Source organism: Eptatretus burgeri, chromosome 7 (genome assembly GCF_056783735.1).
Source record: "Eptatretus burgeri isolate ZD-2024b chromosome 7, Ebu_testis_v1, whole genome shotgun sequence".
Taxonomy (NCBI): Eukaryota; Metazoa; Chordata; class Myxini; order Myxiniformes; family Myxinidae; genus Eptatretus; species Eptatretus burgeri.
The window spans coordinates 45520230-45542572 of NC_140967.1; the positions used below are offsets into that span (position 1 = coordinate 45520230).

Genomic DNA, 22343 nt, shown 5'->3' on the forward strand with positions numbered 1-22343 from the left:
ACGAAGCCAGTAACACAACGCCTACGGAACGCATAGACTCTCGATCAACTTCTGGCGAGGCCGAGGAAATACCCACTCATAACTTTTCACCTGCTGGGGAGGACAGTAGAATCCTAGGTGGGGAGGACTGCGGAATCCCTGCTGGGGAGGACTGTGGAATCCCTGCTGGGGAGGACTGTGGAATCCCTGCTGGGGAGGACTGCGGAATCCCTGCTGGGTAGGACTGCAGAATCCCTGCTGGGGAGGACTGTGGAATCCCTGTTGGGGAGGACTGTGGAATCCCTGCTGGGGAGGACTGTGGTTTACCTGCTGCGGAGGACTGCGGAATCCCTGCTGCGGAGAACTGTGGAATTCCTGCTGGTGAGGACTGTGGAATCCTTGCTGTGGAGGACTGCAGATTCCCTGCTTGGTAGGACTGCGGAATCCCTGCTCTGGAAAACTGCAGATTCCCTGCTGGGTAGGACTGCGGAATCCCTGCTATGGAGGACTGCGGAATCCCTGTTGGGGAGGACTGCAGATTCCCTGCTGGGTAGGACTGCAGAATCCCTGCTGGGGAGGACTGTGGAATCCCTGTTGGGGAGGACTGCGGAATCCCTGCTGGGGAGGACTGTGGTTTACCTGCTGCGGAGGACTGCGGAATCCCTGCTGCGGAGAACTGCAGAATCCTTGCTGCAGAGGACTGTGGTTTACCTGCTGCGGAGGACTGCGGAATCCCTGCTGCGGAGAACTGCAGAATCCCTGCTGCAGAGGACTGTGGTTTACCTGCTGCGGAGGACTGCGGAATCCCTGCTGCGGAGAACTGCAGAATCCCTGCTGCGCAGAACTGTGGAATACCTGCTGCAGATGACTGCGGGATACCTGCCACAGAGGACTGCAGAATCCCTGCTTTGGAGGACTGTAGAATTCCTGCTGGGGAGGACTGCGAAGTCCCTGCTGGGGAGGATTGTGGAATCCCTGCTGGGGAGGACTGCGAAGTCCCTGCTGGGGAGGATTGTGGAATCCCTGCTGGGGAGGACTGCGGAGTCCCTGCTGGGGAGGATTATGGAATCCCTGCTGGGGAGGACTGCGGAGTCTCTGCTCGGTAGGATTGTGGAATCCCTGCTGGGGAGGACTGTGGAGTCCCTGCTGGGGAGGACTGTGGAGTCCCTGCTGGGGAGGATTGTGGAATCCCTGCTGAGGAGGACTGTGGAATCCCTGCTGGGGAGGACTGTGGAGTCCCTGCTGGAGAGGACTGTGAAATACCTGCTGGGGAGGACTGCGATCTACCTGCTGGGGAGGACTGCAAAATACCTGCTACAAAGGACTGCGGTTTATCTGCTGGGGAGGACTGTGGAATCCCTGCTGCGGAGGACTGCAGAATCCCTGCTGGGGAGGACTACGATCTACCTGCTGGGGAGAACTGCGAAATACCTGCTACAGAGGACTGCTGTTTATCTACTGGGGAGGACTGCAGTTTATCTGCTGGGGAGGACTGCGGAATCCCTGCTGCCGAGGATTGCGGAATCCCTGCTGTGGAGGACTGCGGAATACCTGCTGCAGAGGACTGCAGAATACCAGCTACAGAGGACTGCAGAATCCCTGCTACGGAGGACTGTGGAATCCCTGCTGTGGAGGTCTGCAGAATCGATGCTGCAGAGGACTGTCGAATCCCTGCTGTGGAGGACTACGGAATACCTGCTGCAGAGGACTGCGGAATACCTGCTACAGAGGACTGTGGAATCCCTGCTATGGAGGACTGTGGAATCCCTGCTGCGGAGGACTGCGGAATACCTGCTACAGACGACTGCAGAATCCCTGCTATGGAGGACTGTGGAATCCCTGCTGGGGAGTACTGTGGTTTACCTGCTGCGGAGGACTGCGGAATCCCTGCTGCGGAGAACTGCAGAATCCCTGCTGTGCAGAACTGTGGAATACCTGCTGCAGATGACTGCGGGATACCTGCCACAGAGGACTGCAGAATCCCTGCTTTAGAGGACTGTGGAATTCCTGCTGGTGAGGACTGTGGAATCCTTGCTGTGGAGGACTGCAGATTCCCTGCTTGGTAGGACTGCGGAATCCCTGCTCTGGAAAACTGCAGATTCCCTGCTGGGTAGGACTGCGGAATCCCTGCTATGGAGGACTGCGGAATCCCTGTTGGGGAGGACTGCAGATTCCCTGCTGGGTAGGACTGCAGAATCCCTGCTGGGGAGGACTGTGGAATCCCTGTTGGGGAGGACTGCGGTTTACCTGCTGCGGAGGACTCTAAATTCCCTGCCTTGGAGGACTGCGGAATCTCTGCTGCGAAGAACTGTGGAATACCTGCTGCAGAGGACTGCGGAATCCCTGCTACGGAGGACTGCAGAATCCCTGCTGGGGAGGACTGCGGAATCTCTGCTGCGGAGTCTGCAATCGTGACTAATAGTACACAGTACGAACGAACAATCACCTACTGAGGCTGAAACCCCATTATGCCAATCTTCTCGTGTCATTCGGTCCCCTCATAGATTAAGCCTGTGAAATGTGAAGGGACAAGTTGAACATTCGAGATGGGGAGAATGTGCTGAATTTGGTACATCTGACATCACAACTCCTTCTCAATATTCCATGAGTACTTGTTATATCATGTACTATGATACTGTATCTCTTGTTTCTACATTATAACCCATCTTGCCATTAAACCATAATTTTGTAATTTTTGTGCTTTTGTTACCTTCACCATCCAAGGTGGATCAAGGTTATATTTTCACCCCTGTCTGTCTGTCTGCCTGTCTGTGAGCAGGATATCTCAAAAAAGTTATGGATGGATTCGGATGAAACTTGGTAGGCAGGTTGAGTGTGTGACGAGGATGGATTGATTCGATTTTGGTGAAGATACGGATCTGGATACGAGGATTTTTAAAGTGATTCTTCACCATTTAGAGATGGGGGCAAAAACGATATCCAGTCGAGCACGATCTCAGAAACGTTGTGGACGGAATATGACAAAACTTGCTGGATGAGTTGAAGGTTTATTTCACTTTCACTAAGACCATCGGACAATCCTTATTCAATTATGGTAAATTTCTTAAAACTCTTAGTGTAGATATAGTGAAGGACATTTTGGAAACTGACTGTACATGTTTGTCTTCCCCCTTTTTATATGGTCCTTGTGGACGCGTAATTTCTGGGGATTTGAATATCATTAGTTATTGTAAGATTAGGGATCTGATGAAAATGGGAACTAAATACAGTGAGGAGAACAAGTATTTGATACACTGCCGATTTTGCAGGTTTTCCCACTAACAAAGCACATAGAGGTCTGTAATTTTTATCATCGGTACACTTCAACTGTGAAAGACGGAATCTAAAACAAAAAATCCTGAAAATCACATTGTATGATTTTTAAATAATTAATTTGCATTTTATTGCATGAAATTAGTATTTGATACATCAGAAAAACAGAACTTAATATTTGGTACAGAAACCTTTGAAATTACAGAGATCAGACGTTTCCTATAGTTCTTAACCAGGTTTGCACAGACTGCAGCAGGGATTTTGGCCCACTCCTCCATACAGATCTTCTCCAGATCCTTCAGGTTTCGGGGCTGTCGTTGGGAAACAGACTTTCAGCTCCCTCCAAAGATTTTCTATTGTGTTCAGGTCTGGAGACTGGCTCGGCCACTCCAGGACCTTGAGATGCTTCTTAAGGAGCCACTCCTTAGTTGCTCTGGCTGTGTGTTTCGGGTCGTTTTCATGCTGGAAGACCCAGCTACGCCCCATCTTCAATGCTCTTGTTGAGGGAAGGAGGTTGTTGGCCAAGATCTCGTGATACATGGCCCCATCCATCCTCCCCTCAATACGGTGCAGTCTTCCTGTCCCCTTTGCAGAAAAGCATCCCCAAAGAATGATATTTCCACCTCCATGCTTCAGGGTTGGGATGGTGTTCTTGGGGTTGTACTCACCCTTCTTCTTCCTCCAAGCACGGCGAGTGGAGTTTAAACCAAAAACCTTTATTTTGGTCTCATCAGACCACATGACCTTCTCCCATTCCTCCTCTGGATCATCCAGATGGTCATTGGCAAACTTCAGACGGGCCTGGACATGCGCTGGCTTGAGCAGAGGGACCTTACGTGCGCTGCAGGATTTTAAGCCATGACGGCGTAGTGTGTTACTTATGGTTTTCTTTGATGCTGTGGTCCCAGCTCTCTTCCAGTCATTGACCAGGTCCTGCCGTGTAGTTCTGGGCTGATCCCTCACGTTTCTCATGATCATTGAGGCTCCACGAGGTGAGATCTTGCATGGAGCCCCAGACCGAGGGAGATTGACTGTTATCTTGAACTTCTTACATTTTCTAATAATTGCCCCAACAGTTGTTGACTTCTCACCAAGCTGCTTGCCTATTGTCCTCTAGCCCATCCCAGCCTTGTGCAAGTCTCCAATTTTGTCCCTGATATCCTGAGACAGCTCTCTGGTCTTTCCCATTGTGGAGAGGTTGGAGTCTGATTGATTGAGTGTAGATAGCTGTCTTTTTTGCAGATAACGAGTTCAAACAGGTGCAGTTAATACAGGTAATGAGTGGAGAATGGGAGGGCTTTTTAAAGACAAAACTACCAGGTCTGTGAGAGCCGGAATTCTGACTGGTTGGTAGGTGATCAAATACTTATTTCATGCAATAAAATGCAAATTAATTATTTAAAAATCATACAATGTGATTTTCAGGATTTTTGTTTGAGATTCTGTCTTTCACAGTTGAAGTGTACCTCTGATAAAAATTACAGACCTCTATGTGCTTTGTTAGTGGGAAAACCTGCAAAATCAGCAGTGTATCAAATATTTGTTCTCCCCACTGTATAGGGAACCAGTAACTCAATGTTGGAGCTGCATTAGGTCTTCAATTGTGGATTCTGTTTCTAATTTTGTTAACAAAATGTGCACCAAGTTTACATTATCTGTATAGGGAACCAGTAACTCAACCTAGGAGCTGCATTAGGTCTTCAATTGTGGATTCTGTTTTTAATTTTGTTAACAAAATGTGCACCAAGTTTACATTATCTGTATAGGGAACCAGTAACTCAACCTTGGAGCTGCATTAGGTCTTCAATTGTGGATTCTGTTTCTAATTTTGTTAACAAAATGTGCACCAAGTTTACATTATCTGTATAGGGAACCAGTAACTCAACCTTGGAGCTGCATTAGGTCTTCAATATTTGGATTCTGTTTATAATTTTGTTAACAAAATGTGCACCAAGTTTACATTATCTGTAAACAGTTTTAATACATGGTTTAACAGAGTTCTCAAAGTCCTGGATAATAGGATGAAGTTTTTTAATTGTCAGGGCTTGCTTTCACTGGGTCGGTCAAAACCAGTGTTGAACAAACCGAGTGTTCGTAAAGACATTCAGGATCTCCGTGATAGCTACACAGTTTTATGTTTTGTAAAAGGTTTTATGTCAAGGTTTTATTAAGGAAGTTAGGCATTGATACAGTTACTTTCACTAGTATAGGAAATAGCACATATGTTCCTTGTCATAAGTCGCTCCAAGATATTATCTTTCAGCATCAGGAAGTTTTAGTTAACAATTTCAGTATGAAATGTAAAGAGGTAAATCTTTGTATTCCTCGGCTTTTCTGGATCCATAAGCTTCATAAGAACCTGGACAAGTATAGGTTTATCACGGGTGCCAGGCAGTGTTTTCAAACCCAAATTCAGGCCTTGAAGACAGTGGAAGAACTGTTATCCTCTTCAAGGGTCCTCACATTTTTTGATACAAACAAAGAGACAACCGTGAGTGAGGATGCTTGCAGCTATGACATCGGAGCTGTCTTACTACTGTAGCAGTCCAATGGGTAATTGAGACCTGTCTCTTTTGCATCCCACACGCTAAGTCCTGCAGAAAGGAGGTATGCACAGATTTGTTTGATTTTTTTTTTGTATACCTTGTCGAGGCTCGTGTGAGAGCTAACACATAACGCACAGCAAGGGGGCATGAGACAAGAGGGGCGAGAGTGGAAGGGACAAAACAGTGGGGAACAGACACATTAGGTGAACTGTGGAAGGGAGAGGGACGGGGATGGGACGGGGAACATGGCGAAGAGAAGATGGACATTACAGGGACTTTCAGGAAGGAAAGCAGGGGAATTGAAGGAAGTGGGCTTGGGTGGATTATCGGGGGTAGAAAAGATCGAGGATTTGGATGGGGGAAGATAAGAGGTGGTGGTGAACAGCTGTTTTGAAAGCCTGGAGGGAAGAATGGGAAAGAATAGAGTGAGGAAGTTTATTCTAAAGGCAGGAAAAAAGAGGAATGAAAGAGTGAAGATGAGCAGTGATTCGTGATTTTGGTATTTTTACCAGAAGGGGTTTGTTGGCGGACCTTGAGCGCCCTGTGGAAATGTGGTGGGGACAAATCGCAGAGAGAGCAGGGGGGGCAAGGCTGGAGAGGAGTCGGTAGAAGACAGAAAGACCACCGACCAACCTGTGGTGATTGAGTGAGAGGTCCAAAGACTCAGCTTCATTGCGGGAGATGCTGATGATCTTAAATGCCCTGGTTTCGACAGTGTGAAGCCGAGAAAGGTGGGAGGCAGGAGCACCAGCCCAGAGGGGAGAGCAGTACTCCATCAGGCTACGGACAAAAGCTTTGTAAGTGATCAGGAGCTCAAGAGGGCCGAGGTAGGACTTTGCACGACGGAGGATTCCCAGTCGGCGACTGGCTTTTGAGGCGAGGTTGGAAATGTGACTTTCCCAGGAAAGGTCATGGCAGATAGTGAGACCCAGAAGCTTGAAAGAAAAGACTTCTTCCAGAGGATTGTTGAGAAAGTGGATGGGGGGTTTTTCTAAACGGTCCTTTCGAAGAGACATAGTGAGAGTGTGAGATTTGTCTGGATTGAAAGACATGTTCCACGTGTTGGACCAGTTTGTGATTTTATCCAGATCTGCAGTGAGAGAAGAAGCTGCTGCTTGCCGGTTTGAGGGATGACAGATGGTACGGCAGAGGGTGGAGTTATCAGCAAAGAGATAAAGAGGATTTTAAAGAGAGTTGGAGAGATCATTGATGAAAAACAGAAAAAGAACAGGGCCCAGAACGCTACCTTGATATAATTCAGTCTGGACAGAAAGAGGGGATGAAAGAACTCCATTTAGGGCCACACGTTGACTATGACAGGAGAGGAAGTCTGTGAGCCATGAGTGGAGATGGCCTTGGATACCATAGGAAGAGAGTTTGGTGAGCATGGCAGAGTGCCAGACTGTGTCAAAAGCACATGATATGTCCAGGGATACGGCTCTGATGACGAGATATGGTCTCAAGATATGGCACTTCACTGATGACATCATAAAAAATGTCACGTCTTCCACATGGGGAGTTCTTGACATGTGCCAAGTTTCAATTTTTTCCCACGGAGCGGTTTTGCAGATACAGAGGTTCAACTTTCTCCTTTTTTCCAACATGGCTGCCACATCACGTGACCTGTGACATCATAATTATCATTATGGAATCAATTCTTCCTTGTCATACACCAAAACCTGTCCAGCAAATTCCATCCGAATTCGTCCATAACCTTTTGAGATATCCTGTTCGTGGACAGACAGACAGACAAACAGGGGTGAAAACACCCTCCATCCACTTCGGTGGCGGAGGTAATTAGCATACCATTTGTAATAACAGCTGGACAAAAACACTTTGACCGCGGATCGTTTGTAAAAGATACTTAGTAAAATATTATTATGAGTGTGTCTGTACTGCAGTCGCTTCTTTTGGGAATTCCAAGATGGCGGCACCTTGACTTCAACATCCAGCTGTGACAGCCAATCCAGTTCGTCGTGGAGTGATCAGCGGTGTGTCCCATGACCAACAAGCTTGCTATCGCTTGCAAAGCCAGTCGTTCCTTATCAACCGTTTCGTTGAATGTTTAAGCTACTTGGCGAGCACTCTACAAGCTGATCGGTAATGGAGCACATCGCTGGGCGTGTTCCGTCGGCAAGCGGCTTGCTTCCTGCTCGCCAAGCGGCTTGCTTGATTTCAAGCGCTCGAGCAAGCACTTCAATGCAACGGAGCGCACTTCAACTTCAATCAGTGTTACTTAATCACCTTGTGAGAGCTTCCCCAAATTAATTTGTTGTTTTAACAGCGGCCGCAGAGATTATTGCAAAGAAAAAAACAAAGAAAGAGAGAAAATGTTTGGGTTAGAAGGGGGAATCCTCCGCCAAGCTTATCTATAGACCTTGCAATGTTCATTTTGAGGAGGAGGAGGAGGAGGAGGACGAGGAGGACGAGGAGGACGAGGAGGACGAGGAGGACGAGGAGGACGAGGAGGACGAGGACGGGGTGGAGTTGTTTTGCATGTTTGTAGATTTTAAATAATTAGGATAAAAAGTAGAAGTAACAATGAAAATATTGTTGCGGTCTTCGCGCCCTCCGGCGTGCGGACGGCCACGTAACTCGAATCGCGGCACGTCGCCCACCGGACGGACAATCCAGTCGTGACCCTCTCGGACTAACGCCGGGAACCAGTCACGGGTGGACCTTTCGGTCTCACCGCGATCGAGCCAATCAGCCCCCGCGTGGGATAGGGTTGCTCGCCAAATTCGACCTACCTAAGTACCCACGCGGAGGGTAGACCGGGCGATCGCACCTCGCCGCAGGTCGACTTCGGACACGGGCCACTTAAGCGACCCGTTCCGTACTATCAGAATAACCGAGCGGTGTTATCGTCGACCTCGACGGTTCGATTAATTATCGGGCGTATTCAGCCCACTACCAACCCTTTACGTGAAGCAAGATGAGGGTTCAATGGGAGAAAAGACGAAGCGAAGCGGGAGAACAGTTCAACAATAAAGCACATTTATTCGCGGCACACGGGAAGCACACAAATACAATTCCACCAAATGCACACAAAAAAAAAAAGAAAACACAATTCCATTTACACAAAAAGCAAATATAAAAGTGAAAACACAGTGCAGAGCTAATACCGACTACCGAGCACACGGCAACACTTATACAATTCTACTTCACAGACGGCGCCGACAACACATACCCAAAACCAAGGAAAAGAATACCCTCAAGGATGAGGCGGGCCTGAGGCCGAGACCGGGTCGCGCCTACCCGTCTGGTGATGAGACGCGGAGCGGCGATGGCGCCTCACTCCGCGGGCCTCGCGGACAGTGTCAGGCAGGGGGTGGGAAAAGGGGCCCCCTTGGTCGCACTATCTCAGCGCGGGGGAAAACAGGAGGGGGTTGCTGATGCTCGGGGTATAGAGGATCTTTATTATCCCTGGTGTGCGTCTCCACCTCGGCCAGGTCGCGCTGCCGGCCTTCCTCGGGCGTGCAGCTCCCGGCACCGTCGCGAGCACCCCCTCGTCTGCCTTCGCCGCTGCCGCCTCTCCGCCTCTGGACTCTCCACCCTGGACTCTTCTTTGGGCTCTCCTCGTTCGACTCTCTTCAGCTTCTCCAGCTACTGCAGCTACTGCAGCTACTGCAGCTACTGCAGCTACTGCAGCTACTGCAGCTACTGCAGCTACTGCAGCTACTGCAGCTACTGCAGGCTTCGGGCTCCAGACTTCCACACTGCTCTGACTGACGAACACAGTCCTTTTATCCCCCCCGTAGCTTCGCCTTTGACCCCCTCCCTTTGACCTTTCACCTCGCTCCCCATTGGCCCGAGAAAAAGTGGGCGTGAAGGCTTTTCGATCCACAAATTTGCATATATCGATCGTTCTGGAGGCGGGGCCAAATCGCCCCTCGCTCACCGATTGGACGGCAAAAAGTGGGCGTGTGTCGTTTTTGATCCGTGTTTGAAGCACAAAATCCGTGATTTTGTACACGCTGTTCAACGTGCGCCCTGCACGAGTCCAACACCGGTACCCACAGCGGGGCAAGAACGGTGGCGATGCTACGGTTGCGAGGTGTGACGTGAAGGTCGTGGCGGTTGTGGTGAAGCGGCGTTGTGGTTGGTGGTTGATGTTGTAGTTGTGGTGGTCATCATGGCGGTTGGTCCAAAATAAAGATAGTGAAAGAAAAACGGCTATCCTGAAGAGTCGCAGCTCGCATAAATGACATGTATTCCCACTAGACAACGGGTTTGGACCTAACTACACATGTACTTACCGAGATACCTCACCTAAGGGACCTGAATGGTGGTTTGCGAATTTGGTAACCACAACAATATGTAATTCACGTTTGAATATCGTCCTCTATGATGGTAAAATTGAGGATTATGCCACCAATCGTTTTTAATTCGTCAGGCGGAACGGAGAGGTTGGCAAGCTATATTAAGCCGCTTGTTAACGGAACACGCCACAGTGCTCGATATCCACTTGTTGATCAAAAATTACAAATTAAATAACTTGGAAGGTACCTCAAACCGGAAATGACGTCAGGACCTCAAATTAAATAACTTAGACGTTTTGACATATTTTATTGCATTATACAAACTCTCGACTTGTAATATGTTTTAATAAAATTAACTAAACATTATTTTAACTTGAATCAAAATCTGAGGTAAATCTTACTGTTCTGTCTCACCTCGACGACTCGCCGCCATATTTATTTTGAATGTTCGAGATAACGTGTTGGGAATATTAAATACTTGTTTAAAATGAAACTTTTCTTTTACTTTCTATTTCCTTTCTCTTTTTCTTGTGCAGTGTATACACAATATGCGTATAGCCTATAGGTACACCTGTAGAGCATTCAGCAATAATATATCTTGAGGTGTATTAAAATCTTCGTTAGCCTGAATAGCGTTCTTCCTTATGACGTACTTTTATGAGCCATTTGTCGTGTAGAACGAATCTAAAATTAAATTTACGTATGGATTTAGGCTTGGTAATGTTTTTATCACTAGATATTAGAAATCTCATGAAAAAATCTCATCGTTATCGATGTTTACACCGGATGTTAGAAAGCCTGGAGATCCCATCATGGTTGATGTAGCTTTGGGTGCGAAAGAAGAGAGGTGGCCAGGTGGAAATGCAAGGCGAGAAGCGGACGCAGACGACGGTCATAAAAGACGGATGCAGAAAGCATTTCATCTTTTACGGCCGATCTGCCTGCAGCTTACGGAGGACGCGACTACAGAAGGTCTGCTCTGGCTCTCTCAGACGATCGCGTCCTTGGGAAATGTTGAGCTTCAGGAGCTGCAGGAGTACGTGGTCTTCCCTCTGCGCTTCATTATCCACCATCTTCCGTCAATGCCCGCGTGTCGCAGACGAACGTCCGTGTTTGAGAAATCTCTTCACTGCTTGGTACAAGTGCTCGTGCGGACCCGGGTCTCGAACTGTGTGTTCATGCAGGAACTATTCGGCGAGTTGTGCATGGTACTTGGACCTCCCACGGAGGAGTCGAAGGTCTCTGAGGACTTGAAAGTGTCCGTGGTGAAGTCCCTGAAAGCGCTCCTCACATCGGCGTTGGATGACTCGCTCAAAAGCATTTTTGATTTCTTCTTCCTGCCGTCTCTCGGCCATGCCGTGGTGACGCTGCTGTCGCTGGCAGAGCGAGAAACGGCTCGACATCTGCGACTTGATGCTCTCGACTGTTTACTGCTCCTCTTACAGACTGATGATCGGGCAACCTCCACGCATGTTCCTGCTGATGATCGGGCAACCTCCACGCATGTTCCTGCTGATGATCGGGCAACCTCCACGCATGTTCCTGATGATGATCGGGCAACCTCCACGCATGTTCCTGATGATGATCGGGCAACCTCCACGCATGTTCCTGATGATCGGGAAACCTCCACGCATGTTCCTGATGATCGGGCAACCTCCACGCATGTTCCTGATGATCGGGCAACCTCCACGCATGTTCCTGATGATCGGGCAACCTCCACGCATGTTCCTGCTGATGATCGGGCAACCTCCACGCATGTTCCTGCTGATGATCGGGCAACCTCCACGCATGTTCCTGCTGATGATCGGGCAACCTCCACGCATGTTCCTGCTGATGATCGGGCAACCTCCACGCATGTTCCTGATGATGATCGGGCAACCTCCACGCATGTTCCTGATGATGATCGGGCAACCTCCACGCATGTTCCTGATGATCGGGAAACCTCCACGCATGTTCCTGATGATCGGGAAACCTCCACGCATGTTCCTGATGATCGGGCAACCTCCACGCATGTTCCTGATGATCGGGCAACCTCCACGCATGTTCCTGATGATCGGGCAACCTCCACGCATGTTCCTGCTGATGATCGGGCAACCTCCACGCATGTTCCTGCTGATGATCGGGCAACCTCCACGCATGTTCCTGCTGATGATCGGGCAACCTCCACGCATGTTCCTGATGATGATCGGGTAACCTCCACGCATGTTCCTGATGATGATCGGGCAACCTCCACGCATGTTCCTGATGATGATCGGGCAACCTCCACGCATGTTCCTGATGATCGGGCAACCTCCACGCATGTTCCTGATGATCGGGCAACCTCCACGCATGTTCCTGATGATCGGGCAACCTCCACGCATGTTCCTGCTGATGATCGGGCAACCTCCACGCATGTTCCTGCTGATGATCGGGCAACCTCCACGCATGTTCCTGCTGATGATCGGGCAACCTCCACGCATGTTCCTGCTGATGATCGGGCAACCTCCACGCATGTTCCTGCTGATGATCGGGCAACCTCCACGCATGTTCCTGCTGATGATCGGGCAACCTCCACGCATGTTCCTGATGATGATCGGGCAACCTCCACGCATGTTCCTGATGATGATCGGGAAACCTCCACGCATGTTCCTGATGATCGGGAAACCTCCACGCATGTTCCTGATGATCGGGAAACCTCCACGCATGTTCCTGATGATCGGGCAACCTCCACGCATGTTCCTGATGATCGGGCAACCTCCACGCATGTTCCTGATGATTGGGCAACCTCCACGCATGTTCCTGCTGATGATCGGGCAACCTCCACGCATGTTCCTGCTGATGATCGGGCAACCTCCACGCATGTTCCTGCTGATGATCGGGCAACCTCCACGCATGTTCCTGCTGATGATCGGGCAACCTCCACGCATGTTCCTGCTGATGATCGGGCAACCTCCACGCATGTTCCTGCTGATGATCGGGCAACCTCCACGCATGTTCCGGAAACCTCTACAGACCTGCATGCCTCTGTGAGCGCAGATAGGTCCGAGTTGACCTCACCACGAAGGACAGGACCAAAAGTGAATGGTGATAAATCGAATTCCATACACTGCAGTTATCAATCGTCCTGCCTGCGTGGAACAGATCTTTTTATTGTTGGAGATGCACTTGCTTCTTTGCTTCCTGGAATCGTTAATTCCCTTAGCCGCATAATTACAGGAGACATCAAACAGGGACACAAGGTGACGGTTTTGGCTGTTCGGGCCTGGATGCAGGTGGTGCTGTTGGTCCTAGATGATGAATTTCTCAAGAACACTCAAGAGGTACCTCCGGGTATTTTCAAGCAAGATGCTGGACTGAAAGATCCTCGTCTAGCGGATCTAAGGGTCTGGCGGTCATCTGATTGGGTGCAAAAGTCTGTTATGGAGAAGCTTTCTTTGCGGCTGCAAAGTGTCTGCACCTTTCTGGAAGTTCATCAGGCCTGGCAGGTTCGTCTCGAAGCGGCAACTTTTGCTGGACGCCTCCTAACTACCAGTGCCACGTCTCTTGGATCGGTTTCTCAGGGTTTTCTTTTGGATCTACTGCTCAGTACTATACGAGATGACCATCCTCGGGTATGCGCTCGAGGCCGAAGTGAGCTGGCAAAGCTTTTCGATGAAACTAATCAGAGGTTTCAATTTGAGGATACTTTACGAGACCAGTTGTACAAGACCGCCACTCACCTTGTCCATCTGGTGCCATTTGGAACAGACACCGAGAAACTGATGGTGGTTGGGAGGCTGCAGGGTTGCCTGTTAGTGCTTCGCGAACATGTATCGGTTGCTCTTAATTCTTTACCACATCTTAAGCAGCTACTTCGATCACTTTTCCTTCTCCTTGCACCAGATCCAGTGCATGGTCAGCTTCTTGATGTTTCCATGGAGACTGATGAACCCAACTATTCTACAGACTGGCCTAACGTGGACTGTCGGGTCAGTGACTGGCCAATGCCTGGAGCCCCGCATAAACAGTTTGCTTCGTTTTCTGAGGTTTGTGTATACCGTGCAATCCAACAGGTTTGCCGTCTCCTTGGTTACTATGGTGACCTTCAACTTCTTACTTGTGAAATTCTAGAAGAATTCCATGACTCTGAACAACACAGGTGTGTTATTGTTGCTTTTGATGTCATTGCTTTATTTTTGTTGTTGTTGTTGTTGGGTAGGTTAAAGGTCGGAGAATGATTATGGTAAAGAGCTACAACATGGTGAATGAAAACTGATTGGTCAAAATTCCCTATTTCAAAGAAGCATTGGGAGCTATTTTTTCAATGAATAATAATCTACGAGCAGAGCCTACCTGTCGCTTATCTGACCTTCAATTAGGCATCCTGTTTGCAAAAAAATTTCTATATTGGTCACTATGCAGACTCAAAACAGCTTCTGGGGACGTGGTCACATAGCCCATGTTACTTCCCTCACAAAGCTGTATCTCCACCCTGAGCTCAGAGTTTGTAGCTTTCACCTCCTTACCCACCCCTCACCCTGGCCCGCACGTCCCTTGCTGCAAGAAATGTTTCCCTCACACGATGCCCCGGCTCCTGCTGGTTATTTCCCCACTTTTTACAGGCCCCTCCATTTTTGGCGAGAAGGAGAAAGGAAGACAAATTTACCTGTGCATAGAGTGCTTTAACCCCTCCCCACCAACCCCCCTCCCCATTCTCACGTTCTGCTCACCCCACCCCCCCCCCTTCCTCCCTTTGCTCCCTCGTCCCCAATTCATCCTGATGTCCCTTCCTGCTAGAGATGTGACACATGATGATGGGCTTTGACAGGCCCCATTCGATTGACTGTTCAAATATTTTGCTTGGATGCAAGAAAACACGAATAGATGAGTTTCTGGAATGCAAGAGGGTTCAGGTGCTAAATTTTTCACGTCGTATAACTAAAATGCTATCGCACTACTTTTTATCGTGCTAGTCACGTGAACATTATGCCGTGCCGATACGATTTTTAAGCACTGTTCACCCCGTCATTGGCAACTGTGACATGCGATCGCAATTTCAAAAACATTTCATCATTGATTCACTGATCAACATTATATTTTTTGTCTTTTTCAGATTAAAAATTGATACAGTATTTTCTTTCGGGCCATGTATCCACAGAAAAGACCAAATTAATCAGAAGCTGCATTTCTGATGTGATAAGGGCAACTTCTCGAGGTAGAGGACCAAAAAGGGGCACAGTTACGAGGGCATTGAGAAAATGGGAAAGAAGAAAAGTAAACTTATCTGTGACTGATTTGATTGCATTTAGAGCACAAAACAGAAGCTTAGCAGAGATTTATTGGTCAACAAACAGATGATTAGAGTGAAGTCGTTATCGTGTCATTGCGAATCCCCACGCTTCCCACTTGAAGCAAAATTGAAAGATGGCAAAAAGTTCCACCAGGAATGATCCAATATCACCTTTTGAGTTTCAATTCCCCCCCCCCGCCCCCATTTTGACCCCCATGACGCAAAGTCTCCACCTGCGGAATGAACCGAGGGTCAAATACAAAAAAAATCGTTGCAAATTTTATGCGGCATCCTTCATGTTGATTCTTTTTACAAAGTTTCATGAAACAATGAACATTCCCGTAATTGTATTTTTTTTTTAAACATTCCCGTAATTGTATTTTTTGTTTTTTTGACCCCACCCCAGAGGGCTGGGCAAAAATGATAATGCTCTCGCACCTTCGTGCCACATGGTGATCTTAACTACCAAGTTTGGTAAATTTCTGCCTGACCGTTTAGGATGAGATGGCGTGACAGACAGACAGACAAATAGGCGGACATGGGTAGTCGATCATGTCGAATTTAGTCGTTTTTCAGCCGTTACTAGCCAACAAAAGCGTCCATAGCAACTGTTCTTTCTCGCACATAACTAGGACATACCATGAACCTACCATACCAGTTTCATGTATATCTGACTCGTAGTCTCTGAGATATAACGAACTTCGTTTTTTTATTGTTTTCGACCAGGGTTCATTCAAAGTCTATCTTCTCTGACAGTTTTCATAGGATCTGGCTGGAAAATTTTGACAATATGACTAAATGTACTGCCCACAGTCACTCGTGGCCCGATTTTTGATTTTCGAAAAAATTAATTTTTGAGATTTTTTTTTGAAAATTTCAAAGGTCCGTTGCTCGGCAATGGATGGGTCCATAGCAACAGTTCTCATTTGCACACAACTAGGTCATGGTATGAACCTACCAACCAAGTTTCATCGAAATCACCATTGTATTAACGGAGCACTGGACCGAACAGACATACATACAGACAAGCCGGTAGGCGGACATGGGTAGTCACCTACCCAATAGAACCTGACGCGATGGGCCCGTTCGATGGGGAATGACCTGAGGATTAAACACAAGAAAATTAATGATGCGAGCTTCAAGGGTTAATGCTGCAGATTGTTTTTTCGTGAAAATACCCCCACATTTAGAGGTTTTTCGGCCGTTGCTCGGCAACGGAGGGGTCCATAGCAACGGTTCTCTCACACATAACTAGGACATACCATAATCCTACCATACCAGTTTCATGTATATCTGACTCATAGTCTCTGAGATATAACGAACTTCGTTTTTTTTTATTGTTTTCGACCAGGGTTCATTCAAAGTCTATCTTCTCCGACAGTTTTCATAGGATCCGGCTGGAAATTTTTGACAATATGGCTGAATGTACTGCCCACAGTCGCTCAGGGCGCGATTTTTGATTTTCGAAAAAATATTTTTTTTATGATTTCTCAAAAATCTCAAAGTCCCGTTGCTCGGCAACGGTGGTGTCCATAGCAACGGTTCTCATTTGCACACAACTTGGTCATGGTATGAACCTACCAACCAAGTTTCATCAAAATTGCCATTGTATTAACTGAAATCGCCATTTTAAATACTGATAATAAGGGTAGAACAAATCTGAAAAAAAACATTTTTGGAATTTTTTTTTTCGACTAGATCGACTACCCAACAGACAGACAGACAGACAGACAAACATATCGACGGAAATACTGATAAGGGTAAACTATATTGACTACCCAACAGACACAGCCGATTACAATATCCCCCATATATATATTTTTTCCAAAAGCGTGGGGATAATAAAGAAAATTCGCTTCTCTGTTGCTAAAGAATAATTTTGTGATAGAGCAACATTTTGACCTAAAAGAAACAATTTTAATCTTTTTTTCGCATATATATATATATATATATATATATATATATATATATATATATATATATATATATATATATATATATATATATATATATATGTATATATGTATATATATATGTATATATATATTTATATATATATGTATATATGTATATATATATATATATATATATATATTTATATATGTATATATATATATATATATATATATATATATATATATATATATATATATATATATATATATATACGAATATTGAAGAAGTTAACAAAGTGCAGTCCATGCAGTTTCTAATGTCAGTGACTCCAAGGTTTAATGACCAGACTTGTAGTTATAGTATCCATGGGCGATGTAACGCTTGCAATGATTTTACAACACGTAGCACTGTCGTTGGGGCATCTCTGACTGCATATAAAATACAGTCCAATGGGGGAAGAAGACCGTCGTGAAGGTGGCACCTCTGTCGGCCCTCTTGTCTAATATAATGTACAAGTTATATGTTGGTTGAAAAAGAAATATACATTTATGTATATATTGCCTAATGCATTTAACAGGCATTTTTGAGACTCATTAATAATTTGAGTATAATTATAGTTGATAAATATGTGTGGGGATCTCGATGCAGATTGAAGAACTCGTCTTGCTGGTGAAGGCTCGTGTCAATCTCGATGCACTTTGTCACGTGCTGTCATTAACTACAATTTGGAGTTCTTGGCAAAAGGAAAAACATTATATGCCCTTGGCTTGGGCGAAAGAATCGATTACCCGGTTAGAATCTATTCCCTCCATCGGAACCGGGAATCGAACCTTAAATTCTACAGAGCCGATTATTCAATCATTTTTGCATACGTAATATGTAGTTGGTCTGTAATATTTTATGCATGGTAGCTCATGTTCTGTCTCTTGCTGGAAGGTTTGCTGGGCATATTTAAATATTTATCATTTGTCATCATCATTACACAGCTGCTATGGCAGCCACTTCCAAATTGGCCACCAAAAGTCACACTCATTTTATCAACCTACTTGACCCAGGTACGATATATTGTTGTGGATCGGGGTTCGGTGGCGATGAATGACCACTAGGTGGAGCAGTAGAGTTGTCTCCCACCGAACACCCGGAATTTAGGTCGTGACTCTCGGACAACTCCGAAAAGTCACTGGTCACTTAAAGACCATGATCGCCAATTCTCTGACGGCGTGGGGTAGGGTCGTAGACAAATTTCAATATACCTAAGTACCCACGTCGTCAAATTACCGGGGTAGTCACACCCTCGGCCGACTCTGTTCGAACCGAGTCGCAGGTACCGCCTCGGATCCGGCATAACCGAGCGGAGTTACCAGAGCCGCGCCAGTCCCAATAACGACTTACGGCACCAACGGCCTTACTATTTCTCAAGCCCGAACCATGCTAGGCCAATGGAAGGAAACACGGACAATGAACTGGAACATTTAACACGGGGGTGGGGGGGGGGGGTTATTTATAAACAATGGGGAGGGGAGCACACAAAGAGCAGAGTTATCCGAATAAAAGAAATGCAGGCAATGTACAGTGAGCGAAAAGCACTTAACGGTTCTACTTAACAGACTGGTGCCACACACACACGCACACCCAAAGAAATGGTGGCTCTTCAGCTCGGGAGGGAAAGGCGAGCTGAGGGCAGGGGCCTATTCTTGCACCTGCCCGCCTCGTGCGGTCTGGTCAAGCTTGTCCGATGGTGGGACTCGAACCCACCGCCAACAACGCAGCACCAAGGACCAGGAATGACGTAACGGACGCCAGCCAGCACGGGAATGGACCAGACAAGACGAGCACCCGCGGGTTGACGAGAACGCCAGCAGGCAAGACGAGGCTTCTTCTCTTTCTCCTTCTTTCTTCCTTGACGGCTCGCCACCTACTCTTATCTATCCCCTCCCCCACGGGTCGAGGGAACCGCTCTGAGGGACTCACCTCCAGATTGGATGAGGGGCGAACATCCCATCTGGCTGGGCGGGGCCGCCCCTGAGGTGGTCAGCCTCCTGATTGGACGAGGCATCTCGGGGGGTGTGTCGAGGTGTCTTGGAGGCCCACTCCCTGAAGAGGCTCCGTAGTAGCTTTCAGCACGCTGGCCTCCCATTGGCTGTGGCGCGTGTGCGATGCTCCCCCTTCACTCATTGGCTGGAGGAAACGTTCCATGCCCTTCCTCAGGGCGGAGCCTCGATCTGAGGTGATGGAAGCTCCACCCACGCCTTCAGCCAAAAACACGTGGGCAATGGCGACCGGGTTGAGTGAGGGACGGTGCCGCTCATGTTGTTGTTGTAGTAGATGTATAAAACCTGACTATAAAATAACTTGCAGCGGAAACAACAAAATTCCCATTAGACATAGGGGATGGATTCTAACTATACACATACTTATCAAAATAACTCAACTACGGGGACTCTGGCTGTTTGTGTGCAAAACGTTTCCAAATCCGTAACAATATGTCACTAATCTCCAATCAAAGTTGTGTATTCTGGTCTGTTTGACAAGGAGGACAACATATGGTCACAACTCAGATAACTGTGTTAAATTGAAACACATTAAATAAATGATTTTATAAGTTCTTAAATTTTTTTTAATATTGTTACGGCTGTGGAAATTCGCAGAGCACCATATAGGTCCTTAGATCAGTTATGTCGACAAGTCTGTGTTCAGGTAGATTTCCCCACCGATGTTTAACGGGCAATTATTCGTGTGCAGGGCTGTGATCTTTGAGTTAGCCGTTTTACTTTTACTATCGTTATTTTGGACCAACCGCCATTGCTACCACCACAAAGCGCCACCAACTACAACAACCGCCTTAACCACCACCGCCCAACCACACCACCCTCACGACCACCACAAAATGCCAGCCACGCCACCATTACGACAACCACCGTAACCGCCTTCACCACAACCACAACCGCATTTCCACCTCGGCACACGTTTGCGAGAAGCCTGGCATTCATCGGGGGAAAGCAGACGGCCCCACCCCCCAACGAATAACATCTGCGCTGGCCAACGCAGCAGGAGAATAACCCAACACCAAGGATTATAAAGCGACACTAACTATAAAAAAGAAGAAGAATGAGAAAGGCCCCGATTCGGCGAGGAAAACGCCCTTCTGCTGGAAGAGGGGGGCAGAAGCGAGGGGTGAGGCGCCATGGAGATAAAAGGGCGCGCTGGACGCAAGGTCTGAGCTGCTGGAGGCTGTAGAGGTGTGAGGAGGAGAGGAAAGAGTGTCGTGTCGGAGTTGTGGGCAGTTGTGTGGAGCCGCGCTGTGAGCTGAATCAGCCTGGAGTCGGGAGTCTCTGCAGTCGGTGAGGAGCTGGAGAGAGAGGAGCGCAGCGGAGCTAAGGTGCGCGGCCTGCCGGACCATGCCTAACCGTGGGTCACTGGAGAGGGGACATCGAGTGCGCCCTAGCAAGTCACCATGAGGGACAAGGTAGCCAGCTCGGTCTCTCGGAGCCTTTGCGGTCTACACGGCTCCGTGTTTATAAAGACCCCAAGGGGTCCAGTCTCCCCCTCGTCTGTCCTGGGGTTTTTCCTTGTTTTTCTTTGCATGAACGTTGTGGTGCCATGTCTTTAAGTAGGACTGTTAAGTGTGTACATAATAGATAGACGGTCGCTCTTTTGCATTGCTTTTGTTGGTTGTATAATTGCATGCGTGCTTTTGTTTTGCCTTTATCGATTGCAAACTGCATGCGTGTCTTGCCTTGCTTGATACATGACTGCTTGACTGCATATGTGCCGCTTATTCAATAAATGTGCTTGTTTAAATGTTAACCCACTCGTTGCGTCCTTTTCCATAATTGAACTGCCGTTCTGCGTTCGGAATATTGTTGGTTTTTAAATAGCCAATAAAGTGATCGGGTCCAACGGGGCTGCGCGATAAATACCCCGCTCGGTTATCCCTGAACGAAGCGAGCTGCTCAAGCGGCTCGTTTCAAAGCGGCCCCGTTGAGGTACAGTCTCTCGGTAGTCTGTCCGCGCGATTAATTAGGTATATCGACAATTCGGCGATTGACCCTGTAGCGCGTGGGTAGAGTGTTGACGAGGCTGTGGTGTGCTTGAAACACACCCGTGACTGGTTTTCGGCGTTGATCCGGAAAGCCGCGACTGGATTGTCCGTTCGGTGGGCGAGGCGGCCGCCATTGGCTAAACGCGGTCGCTCACACGCCGGCAGGCGAGAATCTACAACAATATCGAAGACAATCTCCACTCATGGCTCACAGACTTCCTCTCCTGTCACAGCCAACGTGTGGCCCGAAATGGAGTTCTCTCATCCCCTCCTCCTGTCCAGGCTGGAGTTCCTCATGGTAGCATTCTGGGCCCTGTTCTTTTTCTGTTTTTCATCAATGATCTCTCCGACTCTCTGAAAAATCCTCTTTATCTCTTTGCTGACGACTCCACCCTCTGTCGTACCATCAGTCATCCCTCAGACCGGTAAGCCGCAGCTTCTTCACTCTATGTAGATCTGGATAAAATCTCAAACTAGTCCAACACGTGGAACATGTCTTTCAATCCTGACAAATCTCACACTTTCACTGTCTCTTCGAAAGGACCGTTTGGAACCCCCCCCCCCCCACCCCATCCACTTTCTCAACAATCTTCTGGAAGAAGTTCTTTCATTGAAGCTTCTGGGTCTCACTATCTGCCATGATCTTTCCTGGGGAAGACACATGTCCAACCTGGCTTCCAAAGCCAGTCGCCGACTGGGAATCCTCAGTCGTGCAAAGTACTTCCTCGGCCCACCTAAGCTTCTGACCACTTACAAAGCTTTCGTCCGCAGCCTGATGGAGTACTGCTCTTCTCTCTGGGCTCGTGCTTCTGCCTCACATTTCTTGGTTTCATGCTGTGGAAACCAAGGCATTTGGGATCATTGGTATTTCTCGTGATGAGGCTGAGTCTTTGGGTCTCTCACTCTCTCACCACAGGTAGGTCGGTGGTCTTTCTGTCTTCTTCCGTCTCCTCTCTGGTCTCGCCCCCCACCCCCCCCCCTGCTCTGTCCTACCATATTGCCGCAGGGTGCTCAACGTCCGCCAACAACCCCCTTCTGATAAAACTACCAAAATCACTGCTCACCTTCACGCTTTCATTCCTCTTTTTTTCTTGCCT

At 47.8% G+C, this 22343-nt stretch overlaps 1 protein-coding gene across 3 annotated transcripts in view; it reads left to right on the forward strand.

Annotated features, from left to right (window-relative positions):
* The first annotated feature begins 10837 nt into the window (after positions 1-10837).
* Positions 10838-22343, forward strand: part of TTI1 (TELO2 interacting protein 1) — a 30860-nt gene continuing 19354 nt past the window's right edge. For 2 of the 3 annotated variants that reach the window (XM_085888297.1, XM_085888299.1), the window contains exon 1: positions 10839-14177. In XM_085888297.1, coding sequence (XP_085744423.1) covers positions 10873-14177 — 3305 coding nt within the window. In that variant the 5' untranslated portion in view covers positions 10839-10872. Of the gene's footprint in view, positions 14178-22343 lie in introns of all 3 variants that reach the window. The other variant, XM_085888298.1, reaches the window with a different exon arrangement.